Below are 22,914 nucleotides of genomic sequence, written 5' to 3' on the forward strand. Positions count from 1 at the left end.
GTTGCTATGTAGTCTGACTCTGTTCCACAGCAGCATTTTTGCACAATCTAGAAATGTTTTTTATTAATAATGGTTTATTTCTATAATGCATGGATGACCTAATTCAGCTGCTGTAATGTGTCTCTTAAAGTTGCATAAAATTTCTATCTGGCATTTAGTAAAAACAAGAAGCCAAAACTGACAGGATGAATTCATGTAGTTCTGAAATTCTCTTTTCCAATCGGCTCTTCTTTGAAAAAGTGTCCAGGTTTACATCTGGCTCCAGTCTGAGACCAGAGGGCAAAATAATTCAGTCACATGCAGATTGAACTTTGTGTTTTGCTGTGTTATAACAAAGATTTGTTATTTAAGTAACTGACTGTGTGTGGCCCTGTGATCCTGCATGTTTCTGGTTGACTACAGGTGATGGGCAGCAGCTGAAGCCCCAACTTGTTACTCTGACTAGAACTAGCTAGGAATAAAATCCACCTGCTGTTTTCTGGACTTGGCGCATTTCTCTTAAAGCCTGTTCCCACTCTTGGGATCAGGAGTGTTACAGTCATCATCATTCCCCAGCGTCTCCACTGGACTTGACTGAGTAAAAACAGATTTTGAGGTTAGAAAAAGGCCTGATAGTGAGATGGAACATTTTTATTAACAAGGAGCTTGTTGATTGAGTTTTGTGGGGAAAAGCATGTTGAATGTGTTTCCCTACCATTAAACATTATAATTTAATGGTATCGGTACAAGTTGCAGATGTTTAGTTAACATTTACTGCAATAGATTTCAAGTCATCGATGTCCGTTGGGAAAGATCGACTCTTAACTCCACAGTGGAAGCATCTGTCCCACTGATGGAGTGGGAGGACGTCCTGTGTGGGAAGTCCAGTTCCTCAGAGAAAAAAACAGGAGCAAATAAAAAAGTTCAAGAAAAATCAATTCTGAGTTTCATAGCAGAAATGTGCCTCCAAAATCACATCACAAGTAAAGGCTGTATTCAAAGATTCACTTTAATATTTATGCATGTGGAACTTCAGTTGATCCAGAATCTGTAATAAAGTGAAGAGAGAGAATTGTGCTCTATGTTTTAACTCCATTTGCACACAGGGTGGAAAAAATGGATGCAAATAAAAAGCTACATTTCTGAGTAAAAAACAGATTGAGACAAAATAGGTGTACCATAAATCTGACAGAAGTATCTAATATGACAAGGCAGAAAAAAACAACAACAAAAAGCCACCATGAAGTGGAGAACTAAACAGGTTTTATATGAACATCAGTCTCCTGGGACATCATCATTCACATTTTGACTTTTCACTTCATGAATAGAACTTCAGCATAATTCATTGTTGCCACATAAACCATATCAACAGTATTTGGATAAGTTGATTTGCTCTTAAATTTCTGATCTGTACTCTCACACAAAGCACCCACCCACACACACACACATATACAGCATCCTGAATAATAAAAATAATATAAATAACTCAAACTTCAAAAAGATCAATAATAAATTATTCAGTTTACATTTCTGATACATGTACACACACATACACACACATATCTATTTCTTGTGTGTGAGTAAATGGATTTATCTCAGTTGTTGAAATGAATCTCTCCTTATTTCATTAATTAATAATGAGACATAAACAGGATTAGATGTAACTAAGACTGAAATGTTGCCTTCACACGGTTATTACTTTTAGGAATCTGAAATGTATCTGTGGATCAGTAAATTACGTCATCATCTCAGATTAACAAGATCTGTTATTCTTCAGAATAAAGTGCAGGAAAATATACATCAATTAAAGAAAAACCAGGTGCCAAAACTTGATGTTCTTGATGAGTGTTTGTATGTTTGGACCTTTGAGCCGGTTATCTCAATACTTTGTCACTTCCTGTACTTCCTAGTCTCAGTTTACTTCTCCAGTCATTCCAGTTTAAAAAAATGTACAAAACAGTTTATCTCCAAGGAGCCTCTGACAGATCATTTCTCTGCAGGCCTCTGAGGCTTCAGTAAATGGTTTGGAGTGTGTGCAGAACTTAGCAGAAATCCTCTGACAGGTTTGAAGTCAGAGACAGGAAATGATGTCATGTTTGCTGGCAGGGGGTTCCCTGTAGGCTTTTTACATACAGTGTAATGCTGAGCCTTCGGCTGATGTCTATGACCATGCGACCAGTAAGTATGTGAACTCAGCTGTTTGTATGTTGAATATGATCCTCTGCATAGGATTGCTCTGTGGTGAATTAAACCAATATTGTTCGGGGTGGGTTTTTTTTATGTGTGCATGTGAATGCATGCATGTTTCACTCATCTTATCTGGTTATTGCACATACAAATAACATGTATGCGTTATTCTAGGAGGACATGCCATTGACGAGACTCCTCAGTTGTTTGACCACAGTCTCGATCAGTTTCTGCTTGTCTCTGTCGTTCTTCCTGAACTGAGAGAAGATGTTGTTCTTCTTGTTGGTGTCTTTCATTCTGAAAGCAGAAACAGGAGTCTGTGAATCTGGTCCAGAAGAGTCAGACCTGACATCATCTGTTAGTGTGTAAAAATGTCTGACTGTCACTGGCACACTTAAACAAGTGTTCAGGTTCCTGATGCAGCCATTTAATCAACTGTGTTTGGTCAGAGTTCACCATGTTTAGCTAACAGGAAGAGATGGGTCGTTTAGATTTCCGTTAGATCCTAATATGGTTCTGGATATTACAGTGATAACAATGAAAGTGACAACAATCATGACTTTAGTTTCTCTACGTTTTTAGCCACAGATCCGTCACTGCAGACCTCCACAAAAACAAAAACTGCTTTCAAAATAAAACCCATTATTCCGTAACAAAGATAACATTTTGTCAACAAATAACAATTCTGCATTCACACTATTTTTCCCTGATAATGATAAACAATAGAAACATTCTATCCACACAAATAAGCTTAACTTAGGTCAATTATTTCTTGTACTGACAGTGATGTATTAGGTTTTTGTCATAAACAGAGATATTTGTCAGAAGATGAAGGAAACAGAGGTAAACATCTGCTGCTGTGATTTCATATTTAATTGGGTGAATGTGTTAATTTCACACTGAGGCCGCTAATCATTGCCTGTGTGACAGATATGATGCACTATTAGTGCAGCATTTGACCCTGATGGTAAAGCAACTGGAAGCTGAGTTGGACGCTCTGAGCCGGTTTGGATCTGACCTTAACTGAACTTAATGTCAGATCCAACAGGGACTTCTTTATGTCAACAGGTGACTGTTCATTGTAGCAGGCAGAAGTCACATGTGGCGTACCCCAAGGTTCAATCCTGGGACTCCTTTTATTTAATAACAACATACTCCCATTAACTTGGCTTATAACAAGTAATTATATTTGTTACCATAGCTGTCCAGATGACACACAGCAAATGCATGAATGTAAAAAAGGGAAAGTGAATATGGTGGACCTACCCCCTGTAGACTCTGCAACAGCAGCAGGAGAAAAAAACAACAGAAAACGACAAGCTTTAGTGGAAAAGAAATGAGGCTATGGAACCGAGACACTCACAGAAAGCCAAAAGTCACCATCTCCATCCATCCATAGCTTCAGTAGAAACAACTAAAATCTAATAAATTAGTTCATATTTTAGCTATTTCCAGAGTCAGGGTTTGGATTCCAAAAGAACTGATATTAACTGTTGAGAAGAAGCTTTTAGGTAGAGAGAGCAAACTCCTTCATTTGTTTCCACAAGAACAACCAGGTTCCACTTCCACAATGATTATTGGTTTCACAGCAACTGAGGGTGTAAAAAACCTGGTGAATTATTTTTAACCCCAGCAGTGTCTGGTGGTCAGAGGCACTTACTTCTCAAGCAAAGCCAGCGCAGTGGCTGGGTTCACTCTCAGGTACTTTGAGTTTGGCTGACCATAGTCGGCCAGGTAAGTGGACCAATCCCATACCATGAACAGGTCCAGGAGCTGCGGAGAGAAAACACAGCTTCAGGTTTATAACAGCAGCCAGAGATTTATTATGTTTATGATGATTTTCATAAAGCCCTTTATGAAAACATCTTTCTCTGACATTTTAGTGTCCATTAACTGCATGTGTAATTCTTATTTTGTAGATAAAATCCAAAAATGGAATTTTGGAGACATGACACTGGCATTAAATGGCCAAATTAGTATTTGATTGCATTATTTTTTGATAGCCTAGTAGTCTTATAATGCAGGTTTCTGTGTTTTGCAAGGTTTTTCTGCAGATTAGGGACTAATCTGTGTTAAGCCGACATGCAGGTGATACATGTTGCGTGAACGGAGTCACGTCAAGTAAGCAGGAGGTCCTGGATAGTTAGCCTGATGGTGATCTGAGTGGAGCTGTAATTGATATCTTCAATCAACCTCTGAACTCTCTAAAAAGAATGACCAGAATTTTACAACTTTCATTTCTTTCACAGACAATTCTGATATTGTTTCTGATATTTCTGACTATTTGTTTGCTGGTAGGAAAAAACTGGATCATTTTGTGACTGATAGAAACCCTAATGGTTGCCTTGAGAACCACCCAGCCTTGGTGGGATGAAGGTCTGTTGAACTGTGATTTGGTTCAGAGGATCAGGTTATGTGATGTTGGTATATAAATCTACATGATCTTCTGCTCTCCCCACTGACCTGAGGTTAATCTGATGGAGACGACCAACCCCCACCCCTTAACAATGTATGGTAACGTCACAGGGTGAAACAGCTGGATGTGTGGGTCTTGCTGAAAGAGCAGTGACAGAGCAGCTTAGTGATAATAGCGTTATTCATCTGGCTGAGAGGTCGACACTTAGAGAGGCTCAGCAAAAGCCCATTCTTCTCACCTGGAGTTCAGCACTGAGCTCAGAGCAGGAATTAGGAACTCAAAGAACCTTTTAGCACTAAATCGTTAGATAAGAAGCTGTTGTAACACCTGAAAGATAATTCCAGTTTAGATTAATGAAGATCATTACATTTAATAGGATACTACTCGTCCTAACACTTATGAAAACTCAGCCTAGTTTATTGAGCATTTAGGAGAAATTAGTGATATTCCATACACACCAATGGAAACCTAGAAGTATAAAAATTATTTACACTCATAACAAAGAACGATTTTTGCAACTATTATTTGTTTCTACATTAGAAATAACATGATTATTTATTTATTTCTGTTATTTAGGTCCCTATCAGTTTCTGAGAGAGGTTTGGCCCAGTCCTCACTTTGAGCTGGGAGAATGTTTGAGGAGTTACACATGCAGCTTGTTTTAAGTCCCTCACTTCATCTCAATCACTCTTCATGAATTAATGCTGTAAAACTGATGCATGTTCATTTCTAACAGAATTGTGAGTCTAGAAGCAAACCAGACTTTTACAAGTGAGACAGAGAGGCTTTCTACTCAGAACCGGGTCTCTGCCCAGGCCTAGTGATAACAGCCGGGCTACACTTGTGGTTAAAAGGCCAGGCAGTCTGACTGTTCACCTGTCGTAAATCGATGAAGGCTAGTTGGAGTGTGTCACCTTGAAAGCCGGGCACTGGCTCTGAACTGGCAAACACTGGAAGAAACACAAACACAGCTTGATATTAACAATTTTATGTTAATTTCTGGGGACTTTTGACTTTTTTTTTTCCAGAGAAATGGGATAAATAATTAAAATGTTTTTAGCCAGTGTCAACAGACCGTGTAATGCAAAGAAATGATTTTTTTTTCTAAAAAAATCTCATCAGTATGATACAAAAATATAACTATAATACGTTATCATATTTCTACATCTGATCAAATACAGAGTTGGACAACTATACTATACACTCAGCTTTCAATCCATATCAACACATAAGCACAGCACTGTATGTTAAAACTACAGACATTTTAAAATATTAGCTGTGACATTAGTTGTGAAAAATAATGTTGAAAAAACACATTTTTAAATTGCACTTTTTACATCAAATAAGAAATTTAATTAAAATCACACATAAATAAGTTTGTTCATGCAATAAGTAATTAACAACCAAGGCAGCAATTAATGTAAACATTAACATGAGATACATTCAGAATTCAGTCATGGTGCTGGAGCTCAGTCTCTATCAGCCAATCAGAGGAGACATCAGCATTTTATTCAGGGATTGGAGAGGTAAGCCCAGCCGACTTGGGAGCAGCTCCATATGAGGTGTTTTGGGGAAATTGTAGTCGGGCATTTTGCAGAAGAAGTATGGATTCAACACGTTAGAATGACACAACTTGCTCTGAACTGTGTGATACTGTGGAGCCAGCTGGATATTGTCAGAAAAAAAACAAAAACAAACCATCAGGCTCCTAGTACTTCATGTAGTTTTCTTCACCAGTAGTGACATCCAGCTGTTGATCACAGTAATTCGAGGGATGCTAAAAATAAGTGTTACGATATGGCTGAAAAACCACTTAATTTTAGCACAAAAACTTGAGATTTTTCAAAACTGGTGTGTTTCCTGCAGCGGAACGCCCCCATGCTGTTTTTCCATTGTCTTTTCCGGGGTGAGGGTTTAGGGGTTTTAAGCTAATTTATTTTTGTCATTTCAATTACAAAAATAATTTTAGGGTAAATGGAACCGCAGCTACTGTTACAGGTAGAACAAGCTAAGAAAAACTTCACCTTTCTTTATACTCACATTCACATTGCATGACATCCAGGTTGAACTGCTGTATGGCTCCCATACTGATCTGCTTGAGTTCTGTATCCAGAAGCATCTGCATAAGCGACGTGGACAGATGCTTACAAGCTGACATGCACGCTGTCTGGGCCACTTTCCCCTACAGAGAGAGAAATTGGGGATGGGGTGGTAATAACGTAAAGCATGAAGCAAGTCAGGAAAGAAAGGAAGGTGATGAGGGTGAAAGAAGTGAAGAAAATGAAAGTGCGGAAAGAGGTCAGTGTTGAACATTAATAAAAGGAATGAATTGGAGGAAGGGATTGGATATGAGAAAAGGAGGACAAAAGACAAATGAGGAAAATGGTCAACGAACAGATGTGGGGTCGGCTTTTCTTCCACCAAACCGTCTGGATCAACAGTAAATATAAATGTAGTGAAGGAACTCAGATCTGAACCAGTCAGAGCAGATCCTGTTTTCTACAAGCCCAAGTACCCGAGCAGGCAGGAACTTCTGGGTTGTGAAGAGTAAGTTTTCTTTCTTTCTGTTAACATGTGGTTTACTATATTTGGGGAACTTTGAACTTGGCAATGTTGTTTTTTTTTTTACTTAAAATAAGAACAGCTCTACCAGGCATACATAACAGCTCTGGGAGGGAGAGAAGGAAAAGTAACTTCAGCAACTTCTAGACAAACTTTAGATACTTTCTGCACAAATGCTGCAATATTTACCAAAAACAGTTACAGTAGCTCTCTTATTTTAAAAAGGATTTATTCTTTTATTATTTTAATTCCAATTTGTTCCACTTCAATGCTAGTTTTCTGAGAAACAGCAGGCGCAAATCGTGACACTTGCCACCGGAAGTGCCATTAGATAGGTGTGGTGTCACGATTTGAGCTCGGCTCTGCTAAGTTTTCTTTTATATCTTTCTGGCTTTGGTTTACCTTTTAAAACATTGGAGAGATTTTAACTTCCTTTTCTTTATATCCAAAACAGCGACTCATCTTGTTATTAATGTTTGAGTTCTACTTTGAACAAAGTGCTTACAGATCTATATTAGTGATCACAATTTGATCATTTATCATTTATTGTGTTATCATTTAATGTGAAAAATTTCTTATCATTATAAGAATTCTGATTTATTAATTAATAATGTTTTAAATTCCCTAAAACGGTCCACATGATTGTGTTATGTTCTGTGTTTTCTGTGTAGTTATTTTTGAGGTTTTCTGTGTTTAGTCCTGTCTTCCCTGTTGATTGCTTCCCAGGTGTGTCTAGTTACCTGATTACCCTCCCTGTGTATTTAAGCCCACCTGTTGTCTTTGTATCTTGTCAGATCCTCGTCTAACGTCGTCTAATGTCAGTAGTTGTCTGTGTCGGCTCTCCAGTAGAACTGTTTAAGTCCTGGTTAGCTTGCTTCATGTTCAGTCTTTCATCAGTTGCTACCGGTATTTAGCTGTGTGCTAATCTCTCTGCCATGCCGTCTGTGTTGGACTGTTTTTGAGCCTTCATCATTAAACTCATCATCAACTTCATCACAACCTGGGTCTTTGCATTCATCCTCACCACCACTATCACCTCCACCTCATGACAGATTGTTAGTTTTCCAATTTTCCCCTCAGTATGTGACTGGTGTCCTAAAGAAGCATATTACTAATGGGAATGTTTTTCAGCAGCAGTGTTTGTGTTTGTAGTGCTCTGATTGTTATACAGTCACAGCCATACAGTTACCTGGAAAAAGTACTAATAAATAGTTCTTTTATGGTTGTCACATAGTAATAGAAAAAATTGTGATAAAACTTGAAGTCCACATTGCTCACTCCTAAGAACACATGGCAGTTTAATCACCTGTGCTGGTGTTGTTGGAGTATATAAATACATTTATTTTGCTTTATGCTTAAAATAAAAACTTTATGTGGTATTTATCTTAAATATTAGAACAGCCAGTCCCCAAAAGTCTGCTTCATTAAATTCTGTCAACAAATATTTTGGTGCAACCCAGAAGTTCCTGTCCAGTAGCCTTCATAACTGGCTCCAGACTAAAGCTGACTGTCAGTTCAATGCTTGAAGAAATGCAGAATGAACACTCAACAAACACTGAGGTATTGTCAAACATCGTTTAGCTTCGGCCACCTCTCAGTCCCCTCTGATACACATCATGGTGCTGACCCATGCAATCTGATAGGAAACATTCAACTCAACAGACAGAAATTAAAACCAGGAACAAACGCATGCAACCAGGAAAATGGAGGAAACAAAACTGCAACAGGGAATAGTTGGTTTTATGCGGTTCCAAAATCAATTTTAAAGTGACCACAGTATTGCTGTACTCTATTTACAAAATCTCTTAACTACAAAAATTTGTTCATCTTAGCGTCTGGAAGCACATAGAACAGAAAACAACCAAAAAGTTTTAAGAACTCTCTTAGGGGCTTATTTCAGCTTTACTGCACATCCACTGATCCTCTCTTATTCAACATTATACATTATCAGGGGAGCTCTTGCAGAGAATCTAAATGTTACGGGTTTCCATGAATGTCATCAGTAAGGAGTACAGGTTTGCCAGTGAAACCGTAGAGCAGCTTCCGCAGTCAAACAAGCATGCATTCATGTTCCCAGCTGGCTGCAAAATGGCAGCAAAGTGGAATAAAATCCGAGCAAATATACTCACCGACATTGATGCATGGTCATTGTTGTTATTCTGAGCAGAAAACCCAAAACCAACCAAAAATAGAAGAAAGGAGGGGGGGGGGACAGGAAAAATGCAGCAACAATAAATGGAAAGGAGGAAGCAAATTCAACCAGTTATCTTGGATGCTTGGAGAGTGAAAATAAAAATCAAGGAATAAAACAAACTGGCATAAGTAACATTTCATTGGAGAAGGTGTGCGTGGGGAGGCAGGATGCATTCTGGAAAAAACCCCCAAAACACTCAAGCTGAAAGAAAACACAATAGATAGTGCCGAAGAGCCCACCAACCAGTGGCCCACTCAGACTGGGACACCAGCACAGGATCAGCCTCAGATGTAAAAACAGAAGACTAGAGGGAGCTGGACAGAAATGAACAAAAACATTCCTCACCTCCACATTTACCATTTACAAGAAAAACCGCTTCATTAAATAAAAGCAAAAATGTCTCTCAAGACCAACAAGACAGTGACTTTAGTCGTAGTTTACACGGCTGTACATTCAATGGGCCCGTCAGAGGCTTCGTTAAACTTACAGGAAGATGTGTGAAGACCTGAAAAGTAGAACGAAGGAAGTTGATCAGGTCCATGAGGTATCCTGAGGCGCGGCCATCAGATTCTGCCATGCTCCACTCATAGTCTGCTAGCTGAATGAACTCGTCAATTTTCTGGTTTAGCTTGGTGTAAATCTCTCCCTCTGCAGCATGACGAGCGTCCTGACAACAGATTTCACACTTAATATCTTTATCTTTTTGCGCGACCTTAAAATAAAGGCATAAACATCTCAAACAGGAAACACAAACAGGCTCTGAGTCGCCTTCTGCTCTGTGTGCTGCTGTTGTCTGCAGTACTGCTTGTCTTGTGTCCTACTGTCTTGTACCAGGTTATGTGCTTTTTAATTTCTTTAAATTGTGACAATGTAGATATTTTACTAATTCACTTACTGCAGGTAAGGCACTAACTACATTTTTCCTTCAATATTAATATTAAAGGAAAAATGTAATATTGTATGAAGGGAAACCAGATTTTGACCATTAGACCTGCAGGATCTCTGACATCTTGCTGTTTGCATAGTGCAGTTCGCCCCCATCTGATGCTATGAAGGAAGTTTATTTTACATTTTGTTCATAAAGCTACACTTAAGTTTTGACAGCGAATGTATCACTTTATAATCAGCAGGGCACCATGGCGGCAACAGTCAAATGACAAATTATAATGTCTTATTATAGTTTTAAATGTCATGTGTCACTACCATTACTTTGCTCCAATATTTTAAATTGCTAAAAAAGTTAATTCATCAAACAGAAAATAAATCTGAGATGAATGTGTCCTGATGTGACCGAGTTGTTCTGCTTCCATCTGGTTTTTACTCTTTTACCTTAAATGTGGATAAGCCGTAGAGTCTTGTGGTGTGAACTGTTTCAGGTGAAACGTTGGTGATGTTGGTTATGAACTCCTCCAGGTATTTACAAGCCTGTTCCAGGTGAGTGGTGTTTATGATAATCTGCACCAGCTGTAGAGGGAAGGTTACAGTTTTTACAGCAGATGACTAAATCCTATGTCACATTGAAATAGGTGAGATGATGTGTGTGTGTGTGTGTGTGTGTGTGTGTGTGTGTGTGTGTGTGTGAGAGAGAGATCCAGTCCTACCTCAGTCAGTCCTATGTGAGGTTTCTTGATCAGGTTTTGCAAGCAGCTGCTCAGAGTTCTGGTCAGCAGCAGGTTGGTTGATTTTCGCAGCATGTCGTCAATCTCTGTTGAACTGAAGACACAAACAACATTTAGCTCCTGCAGGTTCAGCTTTTCAGTTTTTACAAAATTCCCAGAGTAAGAGAATGAGGGGGATATGAGGTGTGAAGAAACCTCCAGGAGAATATGGCTCATGTATAAAAGAATCACTTTTATGGTGGTTTCAATGCTTTTCCAACCTGTTCACGGATAATTATGGGAGTCTTTAAATACAAGTGAGAATATTGATGAGGCTTGCTGCAAATTGTGTTCAGTTTCTATTAAATGTCATCATTTCAAAGGTGATGAACTTTGCTCTTAATGCAAGCATCTGAAATGTAAGACGGTGCCATACCTGCGGTGAAGGGACTCTGAGAACTTGAGGCTGGCATAAATGAACTCTTTGACCTGTATGTAGATCTGAGGGACAGACTGGGACATCGGCAGCTTCTTAGGGAAGTCCTGCTGTTCACACACAGGTAGAAACAAAGAACAGCAAAACTTTAATGGCATGTTGGTCACATGAAAGTCATGCTTATGAGTGCATTATGCAGTTTTGGTTCTTGTCACCTTTTCAATCTCAGGATCATGAAAGGGAAAGCGACTGGTCACCAGTTTATACTCCTCCTCTGTTTCCACTGGGATAGGGCTGTAGTTGTCTGACTCAAAGATCTCTCTGTGCAAAAATAACATTTAATGCTCGGTTATACTTTAGATTTTAGTGCAATAGCAGGAAGAAGTCAACATTACTTGGCTTTCTATGAAAATCTCACTCATTGGAGAAAAAAGGGCCATGCTCTTTCTAAGCATCAACACATCAGTATGTTAAAAATGATCTGGTTTATACTGGGTTTTAATTATGGTCAGTTATTTAAACAGGGCTCCTGCATGTTTTAATGTCAAAACCCAATACTTTGCCACACACTAACATCTAGACTTCTCAGTGCTCTTTAGTCAGCTTTCAAGTATAAATACAAGATTTATTACAAATATTACCTCAGTGGATGGATGGATGGATTTGGCAATCAGACAGAGTAAAGCGAGGGAATACAAATTGTTTTCATACTGATTTATTTTTCCATATTTGGGGAATATAAACTATAAACTGAATTCCACAGTATTCCTTACTTTTACATTGCTGTTTTAGAAAAACACAACAGATTCCAAAGTGTCTTAACACCTCAAGCCAAATTGGAAAAGCTGTGTGAAAAAAACTAAGTGAACAAACATTTTATTCCCACTAAGACTCCCATGAACAACCAAAATAACAGATGTTTTAAAACAACAGTATGACAGAGGGTCTACTTTTTAGTTTCTTGTGTTCTGTGATGACTTCCTGTTTAAAGAAAAGCTCAAGCTATTTCAACAACTCATGGCTTTGCTGGTTAGCTCATGTTAGCAGTTAATCGCCTCCATGTTTTATCCAGCATAAACGTCAAACCAACATTTATTCTAAGTACGGCTAAAGGCAGCCCAACCAGTGGTAACAGTGCCACAGTTTGAGAATCGCGGGCCCAGACAGTCCAGATCACAACATGACTAAAACACTCTGCTGTGTTAAGACATGCACTGGGTGTTAACATGTTTCAAAAATCAACTGAACTTAAGCAACATTGGAAACAAGAACAGAGCAAAATCCTTCTACAACACGAGAAACTGAGAGTCAGACAGGAAACATCTCCAGTTCTTCAAATTGTTGCAACTAATGCTGCCTCTAGAATCTACTGGATCAGAGGATGTACTTAGTTTTTCACATACAGTGTTTCCACTTTGACTTCTTCTTTGTTAGTATTAAATCTGTTGTATTAATGTTAAATTCAAATGGCTTTAAAATATGACTATTACTAGATTAGATTTATCACACTTAATGTGTAAAAGCAAAGAACAGAAAGATGGCATACTTTTTGGTTGATACAAATTGGTTTGTGGGATGAACTATATATTCCACAACTGGAGTAAAGAATATTTTAAGGCTGAAAAAAATAAAAACAATAAAAAAACAATGAATAAGAAGTGTTAGATTTTGGTCAATTAATTATTGTGGCTTTTTTGTTTCAATAAAATAAAAATGCCCTATCTGAAGTAGGCATCTTCCCTGTAGAAAGACAGTTTTAGAGGGAATCTCACCTGAAAACCACGGCCCATTTTTTCAGCAACGTTTCATTGTATTGGTCTCGGACCTCGAATAGGAGGTCAAAGAGTCGATTCACTGGGAAACCATAACCCTGTGTGAATACACAGAGGCACACAGATCCACATGTTTTAGTCAAGCTTTTCATGCAAGCTGATTAATTAAAGCAGAACTCTGAACAAACCTGCAGTGTGTCAGCGCAGATCACTATGAGATTCTTCAGCTCCAAAACCAGGTCTGGGTCATCACAGTAGGACTGGAGAAGAAAGTGATCAACTATCAGATTTACACCAAAAGAACTAGATGAGAAAATAAAGATGGTCTGCTTTTTAAAATAACACTTTTTAATAACACAAACAGATCTTATTGAAATATTCCTATTTCCAGTTTTTATAGGTTATGTTTCTACAGGAAATTGTGAGAAAATTATAATAGTGACTTTACTCTAAAAAAAGGAGACAAATTCTAACCCTCTAAAGTTGTCTCATGATGACTTTAGAGGCGACTTTAGAGCCTTGAGGCATCTTCCTCAAGGCTGAGGAAGACGCCTCAGCCTTGACTTGAATGTATTTTTATGAAAAGGGTAACCATTGAGGGGTGAGGGGATGTGACTGAACTACTAACAACAAGCCCTTCCATTTTTCAAAAGTACAAACTGATTTATGAGCTGAAAGCAAAACAATGTCTTAAAGGTAACACCAGGACCCAGTCTAAAGTGTGTAAATCAACATCAGGACCAGAGTCCAACAGGGACAGACAGGCGTCCACCAGTGGAACAGCAAGAGACATGGTGGAATCACAGCAGTGTCTGAGATGGATCTCAGTGCTTTAAACCGGTTTTCTGTTCAGTACGGTACGCATTACAACCTAAAGGTCTGGTGATATTTATAATTAGAATGCTGGTTTTGTTCATTTAAGTAACTTTAAAGAAGTAAAAATAATCAGCAATTATCCCCACAAACATTTTGCTGCTCATTATAAGGCAAAATGCCTATAAGTGAATATTAATGGAGCATGCTGCAATCCTCTCTGTGAAGTGAAGCTTCTTGTGACTCAGCTTCTGTCAGGGACCCCTCCTCCCATGCTGTGTAGCCCATTCTCTGACCTGTTAACATAATCCCCTCAGTCATTTACAACTGACTGGAGTCTAGCAGTCAGGAATATGCCCTTTAAATCTGCTGTTATTGTTGTAATCTGTCTCTCGTTAAGCCCCAGTGACCTCTTCTGAAGCCACATACCTGTGTGGGTTTTGACCTCTTGTGTTGAGAGTGACATCATCAGTGTGCCTGTGGGTGCACTCACCTCCACTGTGCTATTATGTATGAGTATCAATAAAGGAAAGTTCTCCCCAGAAATATACCGTAGATCTCCATTATTTTTTGGAACTCAACAGTCTCTTTCTTTCACAGAAAGTAGCTGTGTTTACGTTTGTCAATATTCCACTAACTTTGAAAAAAACACAATGTTGCATTTGCGGTGTTTCCGTGAAATAAGAAACACAATAACTTTAAGAATAACACCTGAATAAGTTTGTCTCTCCGATAAGTCATTAAAAAGCACGCTGCACCATCATCCTCCTGTCATCTTCTTCATCTTTCTGCCAGTGGTAGCCTCCTGCTGTTGATCATGAGTCGTGTGATGCGAAAAAACTGTTTCCACTGCAGTTTTTGGGAAATACATTAATTTTGATACAGTTGAAAACCCACCTCATCAGAGCGCAAAAACCTTAGTTTTTTTTGCCATGTTTCCATTTAAACAATTTTTCGTAATTCCAACTTGCGCCATTTTAAGGTCAATGAAAACACAGCCAGTGCTGCTAATGGTGTGTGTGTACATGGTAGTGTGAGTGTCAACCTACAGAGTGTGTGCGGAGCACAGCAATGATCTTGGACAGGGCCATGTTCCACAGTTCATCGGTGAATACTCTGGTGACCAGCCCTCTGGTGGCGTGGAGGATGTGGTCCTCCACTACAAAGAACCTGACGACAAACACACACATGCACACACACGCATACACACATGTCTTCAGTCCAGAAACTTCTAGTGCACCCAGGAGACAACCAGAGTGAAAGGCACATCTTACCCCACAATCTGATTAAAGTATCGTCTGTAGCCTTCTACAGTCTCATGCTACAAACAGAGAAAACACATCATTTAAGCTCTCAGACATTTTTGTGATATACCGTGTTGCTTTAACACAGGGTGCATGGTTTAATAAGAAGGCAGGTCTCAGAAAGTTTTCTTTTGATCCTTGAATTTTGTGTCTCGCAACTAATAAATGCAGAACACTGCTTATTGACAAAGAACTGGAGAATAACATGTTTATTTGCTCACCAATCATTTACATTTGCACATGCAGTGAAAGACATGAGGTGCTCACCATGTTAGCCTGTGGCTGTAGCACCAGGCGGGCCTGTTTCTTCCTCTGCTTCCTGTAATAGTTCTCAAATGTTTCTCTGTCACCCTGAAGACACAATATTTATAGAAACAGACTAAAACAGATGGATTTTCGGATGCAGCATTTAGAGTAATTTAATGAGTTTTCTACAGGACAGGGTGTGCATAAAAAAGAAATCTGCTTTTTCGGATCAAAACCCATAAACTTCTCACATGACAGGTAGACGTGGAGAGATGCTGAGTGTTGTTGACTTTTAAACTTATTGAATAAATCAGCAAACAAAACAGATCCTTACAGCGGGATGCCCTAATGTTCTGATGACTATATGGAAGAATGGATAAGGTGTTGTCGTTTTTTCATTCAGTCTTCTCCAATGTGACTGTATGTATCACATCATGTGTCCACACCTCCTTGTCGAGTGAATTAGCAGCAGAATCACCTACCAACACAGTGTATATATGTAGACACCTATAGACAGGGGAGAAATCCACCAGGTCCTGAGCTGTAAGAACCTGGAAGACACACGAGAGAAAACATCAGTAATTACACAACCTTCATGCAAGACAGGAAGTGAAACTCCCAACAGTTTGTTGCCAGTCAGTTTAATAATTGCTTCAATAAAAACTGATTTCTGATGGACATTGGGAAATGTGAATACAGAGAGCTGTAAAAATTTAAAATAAAACACTTTTTTTATCCTAGTCTCACCTCTTCATCTGCTTCCTCCTCGTCTCCAGCATCGTCATCGGTCAGCAGGCCGTTGGAGATGTGTGTGTGTGTGCGTCCGCTCAGAGAATACACAGGCTTGCTGTAGTGTCCTGTGTGGACCTGCTTTGCCACAGCACTGTTGAAGGTCCTGTGCTGCTGCGCCTGGACAGAAGCACCATACACAAATCAAACATGCAGCTCTGTCCTTCTGCCAGTTAAAAGTTTGGAATAAACAGTCCCACCTGTCTCATCGCAGTCTCTCCAACCTTGTCGGAATGCTTCCGGATGCTTTCCAGGAAGTCCTTGAGGTCTGACATTGAGATCTCTTTGATTTCCTCCCTCAGTCTGGGCAGATTTTCTGCCATGATCTGGCAGAACCTGTACTGGCTAACTCTGGAGAGGTGGGGGGGGGGGGGCCACAGCCACTCAGTCCTTCCATTGTGAAGTTACACTTTAATCAAACATGTTGACTTTTGGTTACAACAGCCGCCTGCCACTAGTCATTAATTGCCAACTTTCCTTTGATATGACTGAGTTCTGTCAGTTAAAAGTTTTGTCTTTGGAGCTTTTTAATATCTTATCCATTATGATTTTGATTTAAAAAAATCACAACCAGAACACCTTCTTGTGAAGTTGGTTAGGAGCTATTCAAACATTTATTGTAGAATTTTCAGTCACAAACGTAGACTGTGTGATCCTACCTTGGAATATACACATTCTCCAGCTGCTCCATGGTTTTCAATGCAGCATAATATCTGGGGGAAGTACAGTTTCAGTTATTATGATCTGCAATGGACAGCCCTGCAATATTAAAGACATATTTGCTGAACTTAATAAATCGCACTATTGAAATATGTATTCTGAGTGATTCTCAGAAATAGTCAGAAACAGTAAAACAACTGAAACAATATTTCAATTGTTTTACTTAATATCAAAACATTAAAGAAATTCAGGCATATAACCCATAACAGGACAAAGAAGAGCATGGATTTAATTAAATGCAATCCACTACAGTGAACACAACACTACCTTAAGGGTGAAATGGGAGGTGTGATTTGAACACCAGTGACTTAAAACCCAGAGTTGACTATTTGAAACGGAACATTTCAGAAATCTAGACAGGACTGAAATGACTAGAACAGCTGATTAGATTAACACATATACGGATGACCTTTGACCCAAATAAGATGGTATAACAGACAGAAGGACTTTCATGAAAAGTTCTTCACCCTGATGTACACTGCAGCCAACTAAACACGGCCACAGAAGCTTTGGCTCTGATCCCAGCAGTGGGGCCCATCCAACTTTCTTTGGGAATTTTTCTAGTTATTATTATTATTATTGTAATTATCGACCTGAGTCTGGTATGTGTATCAATTATATGAGTTCAGCGTTGGGTCAGTGTGCTAGCTCCCATCATTAGGCTGATAGGCGGGCTGTGAAGGGATCTAAATGGTTGGTCAGTGAATGTAAAATGTGTTGTGGACAAATGAATAGAAAGACATTCTTATAAAGCTCATGATGAAAAGGTTCATCAGAAGGCAGAGTGAGAGGACACAAACGCTACGAACCATTGGACACCGAAAGGAATTTGACCAGAGCGCCAATGCTTACATAACACTGCAATGTGCATTAAAGCATATAGAACATATAACAGACATATCAGACATGCTAAAAGTACATATCATTCACTGGCAAATCCAGAAAGGTTCCTATTGCAGTGTGACTGGCTGAGCCTGTTACTCAGCAACAGCCACAGTGGAAGTTTGTGAGGTAAAAAGGAAGCATGATCTGGAGAGTTTAAATAAATTGTCTGAAAGAATTATTCATTTACTTTTGTTAATAGACTGACTCTACATACACTAAGACTACTTAGAAGATGTTGTCATGGCTTTTTAAATTTCAAACAACAATTACAGGCAGAAAGACACGTCGACAGAGTAGGACGGAGGATGTGGATGAATCCACATCCTCATGACCCGATCACACCAGGTAGACCATGGGTTGGTGATATAATCTACATCAGACAGGGTTCCGAGCAGGGGTGGGGGATGAGCCATTCCACCTGGCCAGGCTACCACACAGAGATCAAGGTAGCGAACTACCCCCAACAGCCATCGGCCCCCACCCAGGAACCCATCACACTACTACAGAAGCCCCTCTCACCTGGGCGGCATGTGTATTATCACCACCTTTGAATCTACAAAAAAGCCCCAGCATGCGCAACACCTCTATGCATCATGTTTGAAAGCTGCAAAAGATTACAGATTTTTGTTGCAAATACAAATTGTACAATTAACCTGTTGTTTCCCATTAGCTGAGCTTCACTTCGGTCCAAGCTAGGTTGGTTTTAGCATATCTCCATTGTTACAGTCTAGCTTGTAAGGAAATGTTTTGTGAAATCATTACCTTTTGGAATCTAGTTGCTCCTTCAGTTTGCTGTACATTTCAAGCACTAGAATGGAACAGAGCATAAAAAACAGAATAAGTTTGTTGTCTTTATGAGACCTCATTTTTCAGCTGATTCATAGTCAAAGAGATTTTTCAGAGGAAAAAGAAATACAAAGATTGTTAGGGACTTGTTATTGAATCTAAACTGGTCAAACATCTTCTAACAATCAAAATGTATCTATCATGTCATGCAGGCATTGTACCTGATACCTTGTGTCACCGTTGCAGCACAGCGTGCCATTCCCAGTTTTGGTATTTACATCTCATTACATGTTTGAGTTAGTCTATTGAGAAATTTTTTTTTTTTGTAAAGAGAACATCCAAAATATGTGGTTTCTGCCTTGACAACAAATGTGAGGATGAATTTTGTAATTTTTCGGAACCAAAGGACAGTGGTTTTGTTGAGAGATTTCTAGCAACCAGTGCTCTACCGCTGGGATGAGGTCTCTCAGGTAACAGTAACCTGTGTCACCTGGTATGCAAAGTTGAAGTTTCTCCACTGTGGTGGCCATGTTCCTCTGCTGGATCCGACAGCAAATCACTTCCTCCGTCTGAGCTGTTACCTGGGGGGGACCACACAATTGAGGAAGACAATGAAAAAGAGGTCACCCTGTTGACTACCAGGTTAAAGAACGGTCATGTCCACCACATAACTGTTCTTGCAGATAATGAGCATGTCATGGCAGGAAAACAAAAGGCACAGTTTGTCCTCCACACATGCAGGACTACACCCATACATGAACTTACATCTCTCCCTGCGTCCTGCAGTCTCCTGTTAGTGTCCGTCACTTGACCCTTTGAAAACAAATAGACATCAACATCAAAGCTCTGAAATATCTCCTCTTATTCATCTCTCTTAAGGATTACGTTACAAATTCTAAAAAAAACCCTAATAAATCCATTTCTGAACTGACTGAAGAGTAAATTTTATGTTACAGGACTTTGAATAATTTAGAGTGCATTTGTTGCTCTGCTTCATGCCCTCTGCAGCTCACTCCCAGCAGCTGCTTAGCCTCGTAATCAGCTCATTGTCCATGAAGGAGCAAGGACAAAGCTGGGTAAATTCAGATTAACCAGGCAGTGGGGACCTGAACCCATGGTCGGTACACTGGGCCTTTTCATGGGCTTTAATGGCTTGTGACAGGCTCTTTCTCACAGATTCAGTGACAAACTTCTCAATTCTGGATCTGGGTTTTTGAACTCTCGGCTCTTGTCACACAACTGAGAGCCATGACCTAATTGACCAGTGAGCTTTTTGAGGACTGGTTATTTTTTTCAAGCAATGAAGAATCCAATCACTAAAATATACTAACAGCACAATTTCTTTCCTGTAGCTACAAAACATAGATTATAGACTTTTGAAGAAAAAAAAAAGATAATAATATAATAATAATAATAATAATAATAATAAGAATTCTGGTGAACACTGCGATAACATTATGACTTTAGATAAACAAATATTGAGAAAGGATGCAACACTTTATACTCTGGGTTCACAACAAACACTAAGAAAAAAAAGAGGAAACTATTATTTCCATCTCAGCAGCAAGGTTTTGTTGAAAAAGTTAGTTTTAGTCAATATCTGTAGTTTCTTAAAGGGGTGGAATTTTGTATTTTCCAGGCACATTGTACCATTTTATTGCACAATCACTAACTATGTTACCTTCAGTCGTGGTAAAAACAATATATATATGTCAAACATGACTTAAAAGAAATTTGACTTTGCAATTTGATGCCTTGGGCACTGCCTCTTTAACACTCCACTACAGGTGGAGTGTTCTTCCTGAAAGTCCACCTTCAGGACGTCATCCCAACAATGATGTTGTGATGACATCCATTATACTTACTGTTAACCAACTGAAAGCGTCCAACCTAATTTACTTGCCCTGTCTGTTTTAATTTGTGTTTTTATTTTTATGTGTTTTTATCTGTGTGAATACTATACAGCACTTTGGTGAAGTTAATGCCCGTTTCTAAAGTGCTCTATAAATAAGTTGACATTGAGAAGTAGTTCATATGATCATTTCAGCAGATACACAGTTTCACTGGGTGTTTGCTAATTGCTGCTGTCACTGGAGGAGCTGATTAGTGAGGGGTGCTCTGTAATGCAGAAGCTCAGATGGAGACTGAAGCTCCTGGCTCCTTGGTTCTAAGTATTTTACAACCCAAATGGTTGCCACAGGCAATTCAAAGAATTCTTAAACATGCATCAAATAATCAAAGCACCACTCCAGATATGTTTCTGATGAAGGAATAACATTATAACATGATTCAAAACTCAAAAGTGTTGATTTTACATAATACTGCCCCTTTAAGGAAGTCAGGGTCGATTAATTGGTGCACGTTTGACAGGAGTAGAATTAATTTTTCTAGTGAAATTCTACATATATATATAACATATATGTATTTACATATAGGAATGCAGAATTTAGAGATTTAGTGATGATTTGTTTTGAAGTCTTGTGTGTCCTGCTCACTCTTACCATCAGTTTCTCTGCATCAGCACGAACTTTAAGAAGCTCAGTTATGGCATCCACAAAGCCTTGATGGTGGAAATTACACATTTTTTCAATCTCACGGTCATGGTTCCTTATCCTGGCGTCCAGCTTCTCCATAAACCGTTTGTGAGCATTGGGCTGGTCGTCATAAATGGACCTAAACAAGACAAAAGGGGAACATGAAGCGGGTTGGGGGAGTAAAAGAGAAAGAGGGTGAGAACTCTAGAAAATATAGATAAACAAAGCCATTCATTTTCACCTGTGTCTCTTTACATATGTCTATGTCCATAGTTAAAGAGTTACATTTTTGCTTTAAGTTGTTTGCTGATCACCTTGGCTCTGTTACATTGCAGTGATTCCTATTGCTGTAGCCGTACTTGATACCTCAACTGTTTGTTCAGTTTAGTTTTTTTTTTTTCATTTGTGCACAGCCTGCGGAGGGTCATGGGAAATCTTTTCTTTTGCATTCAGTCGCAAAAGTTGTATGTTATCTTGACAAAGCTGTGCATTTTGTAACAGCAGTCAGCATGTCATCACAAATTGCATTTAACACAATTCTTGTGCTTTCATTATTCATGGCAGTCTGTTGTAATTCAGTCCTTTTATTCACTAAGGGACTTGCTTAAATATAAAATGTAAATTCAAAACTGAAAGATTTACAACTATTGCAGAATCACACAAATAATAAATAAAATGCATTACACAGAGAGGATTTAGGGGTAGTCGGGCCTGTATAGCATTTTGCAAGAGGATATTATATGAATAAAGTTTTTTGATGAGCACAGCAAGAACACTGTCAGTTCCCAACAACAGTCCAAGGTTTATTTCAGGAACAATGTCTCCATCTATTGACACTAAGTGAAGTACAATATATTTTTTATCAATAAATACAAAACAGTAGGCAGAAATCACCAGCTTCAGTAAAAAATTATTTTAAATGTACTACATTTAAACACATTCACAGCTAATGAAAGAACATTCAGAATAATCAAAAAAGCCTGCAAAGAAAAAAAAACAGTTAGAGGTTTACAGGTGATATTATTTTTCCCACATTACATCAGGCAGTGATGTAATGTGGGAATTAAAGATTAAAGAGTTACATTTTTGCTTTAAGTTGTTTGTTGATCACCTTGGCTCTGTTACATTGCAGTGATTCCTGTTGCTGTAGCCCTACTTGATACCTCAACCTTGTTAGTTTGTTCAGTTTAGTTTTTTTTTTTTTTTCATTTGTGCACAGCCTGCATTACATTGGCTGTGTAATTTGCTTGCATATGAACCACAAACTTCATCACTAATTAACTTATTTAACTGACTGAGTGGGAAACCACACACCCAACATACTTTAATCAAAATAAAAGCTGAAACTCCAAGTAGAGTACGCTGGATGTATTTATGTTTATGATCAACATCCATATATCAAGGAATTTTTTGCTAAGTATGCATTACCCACATCTGCCAAATTTCTTTCTTTTATTCTAAAACTAACTGGATCTGTCCTGGACATCAAACTGAAGTTGTCACAAAATAAGTATATCCAATGCTGCTCCTTGAATGCAATATTTGTTTAGGGATTATTTTTTAAAGCATCACAAACTACCTGCATGTCAATGACTTCAGACTCTCACCTTCTTCAATGTCCACACCTGGAATAGATCTATAGATTTAATGACCTAGATGCTACAGCTCACCCAAGGGAGCAAGGTGGGGAAAA

General features: G+C 38.8%; 1 protein-coding gene across 8 annotated transcripts in view; it reads right to left on the reverse strand.

The window, feature by feature from the left end:
• Nucleotides 1-615: 615 nt before the first annotated feature.
• The window catches only part of exoc6 (exocyst complex component 6), a 29,285-nt gene continuing 6,986 nt past the window's right edge, over nt 616-22,914 (reverse strand). For 2 of the 8 annotated variants that reach the window (XM_015057359.1, XM_015057363.1), the window contains exons 2-24: nt 21,189-21,360; nt 19,453-19,500; nt 19,178-19,268; nt 18,664-18,709; nt 16,956-17,009; nt 16,497-16,647; nt 16,255-16,416; nt 15,990-16,058; nt 15,529-15,612; nt 15,232-15,278; nt 15,007-15,127; nt 13,333-13,404; nt 13,145-13,242; nt 11,588-11,693; nt 11,373-11,482; nt 10,940-11,051; nt 10,668-10,802; nt 9,826-10,005; nt 9,274-9,303; nt 6,623-6,764; nt 5,459-5,532; nt 3,827-3,939; nt 1,514-2,463 (exon numbers count right to left, since the gene is read on the reverse strand). In XM_015057359.1, coding sequence (XP_014912845.1) covers nt 2,337-2,463; nt 3,827-3,939; nt 5,459-5,532; nt 6,623-6,764; nt 9,274-9,303; nt 9,826-10,005; nt 10,668-10,802; nt 10,940-11,051; nt 11,373-11,482; nt 11,588-11,693; nt 13,145-13,242; nt 13,333-13,404; nt 15,007-15,127; nt 15,232-15,278; nt 15,529-15,612; nt 15,990-16,058; nt 16,255-16,416; nt 16,497-16,647; nt 16,956-17,009; nt 18,664-18,709; nt 19,178-19,268; nt 19,453-19,500; nt 21,189-21,360 — 2,344 coding nt within the window. In that variant the 3' untranslated portion in view covers nt 1,514-2,336. Of the gene's footprint in view, nt 2,464-3,432; nt 3,445-3,826; nt 3,940-5,458; nt 5,533-6,622; nt 6,765-9,273; nt 9,304-9,825; nt 10,006-10,667; nt 10,803-10,939; nt 11,052-11,372; nt 11,483-11,587; nt 11,694-13,144; nt 13,243-13,332; nt 13,405-15,006; nt 15,128-15,231; nt 15,279-15,528; nt 15,613-15,989; nt 16,059-16,254; nt 16,417-16,496; nt 16,648-16,955; nt 17,010-18,663; nt 18,710-19,177; nt 19,269-19,452; nt 19,501-21,188; nt 21,361-22,914 lie in introns of all 8 variants that reach the window. The other 6 variants (XM_015057362.1, XM_015057365.1, XM_015057357.1 and 3 more) reach the window with 5 other exon arrangements.

Source organism: Poecilia latipinna, unplaced genomic scaffold, assembly GCF_001443285.1.
Source record: "Poecilia latipinna isolate Pla-1442-1.1 unplaced genomic scaffold, P_latipinna-1.0 Scaffold1456, whole genome shotgun sequence".
In the NCBI taxonomy this organism is placed as follows: domain Eukaryota; kingdom Metazoa; phylum Chordata; class Actinopteri; order Cyprinodontiformes; family Poeciliidae; genus Poecilia; species Poecilia latipinna.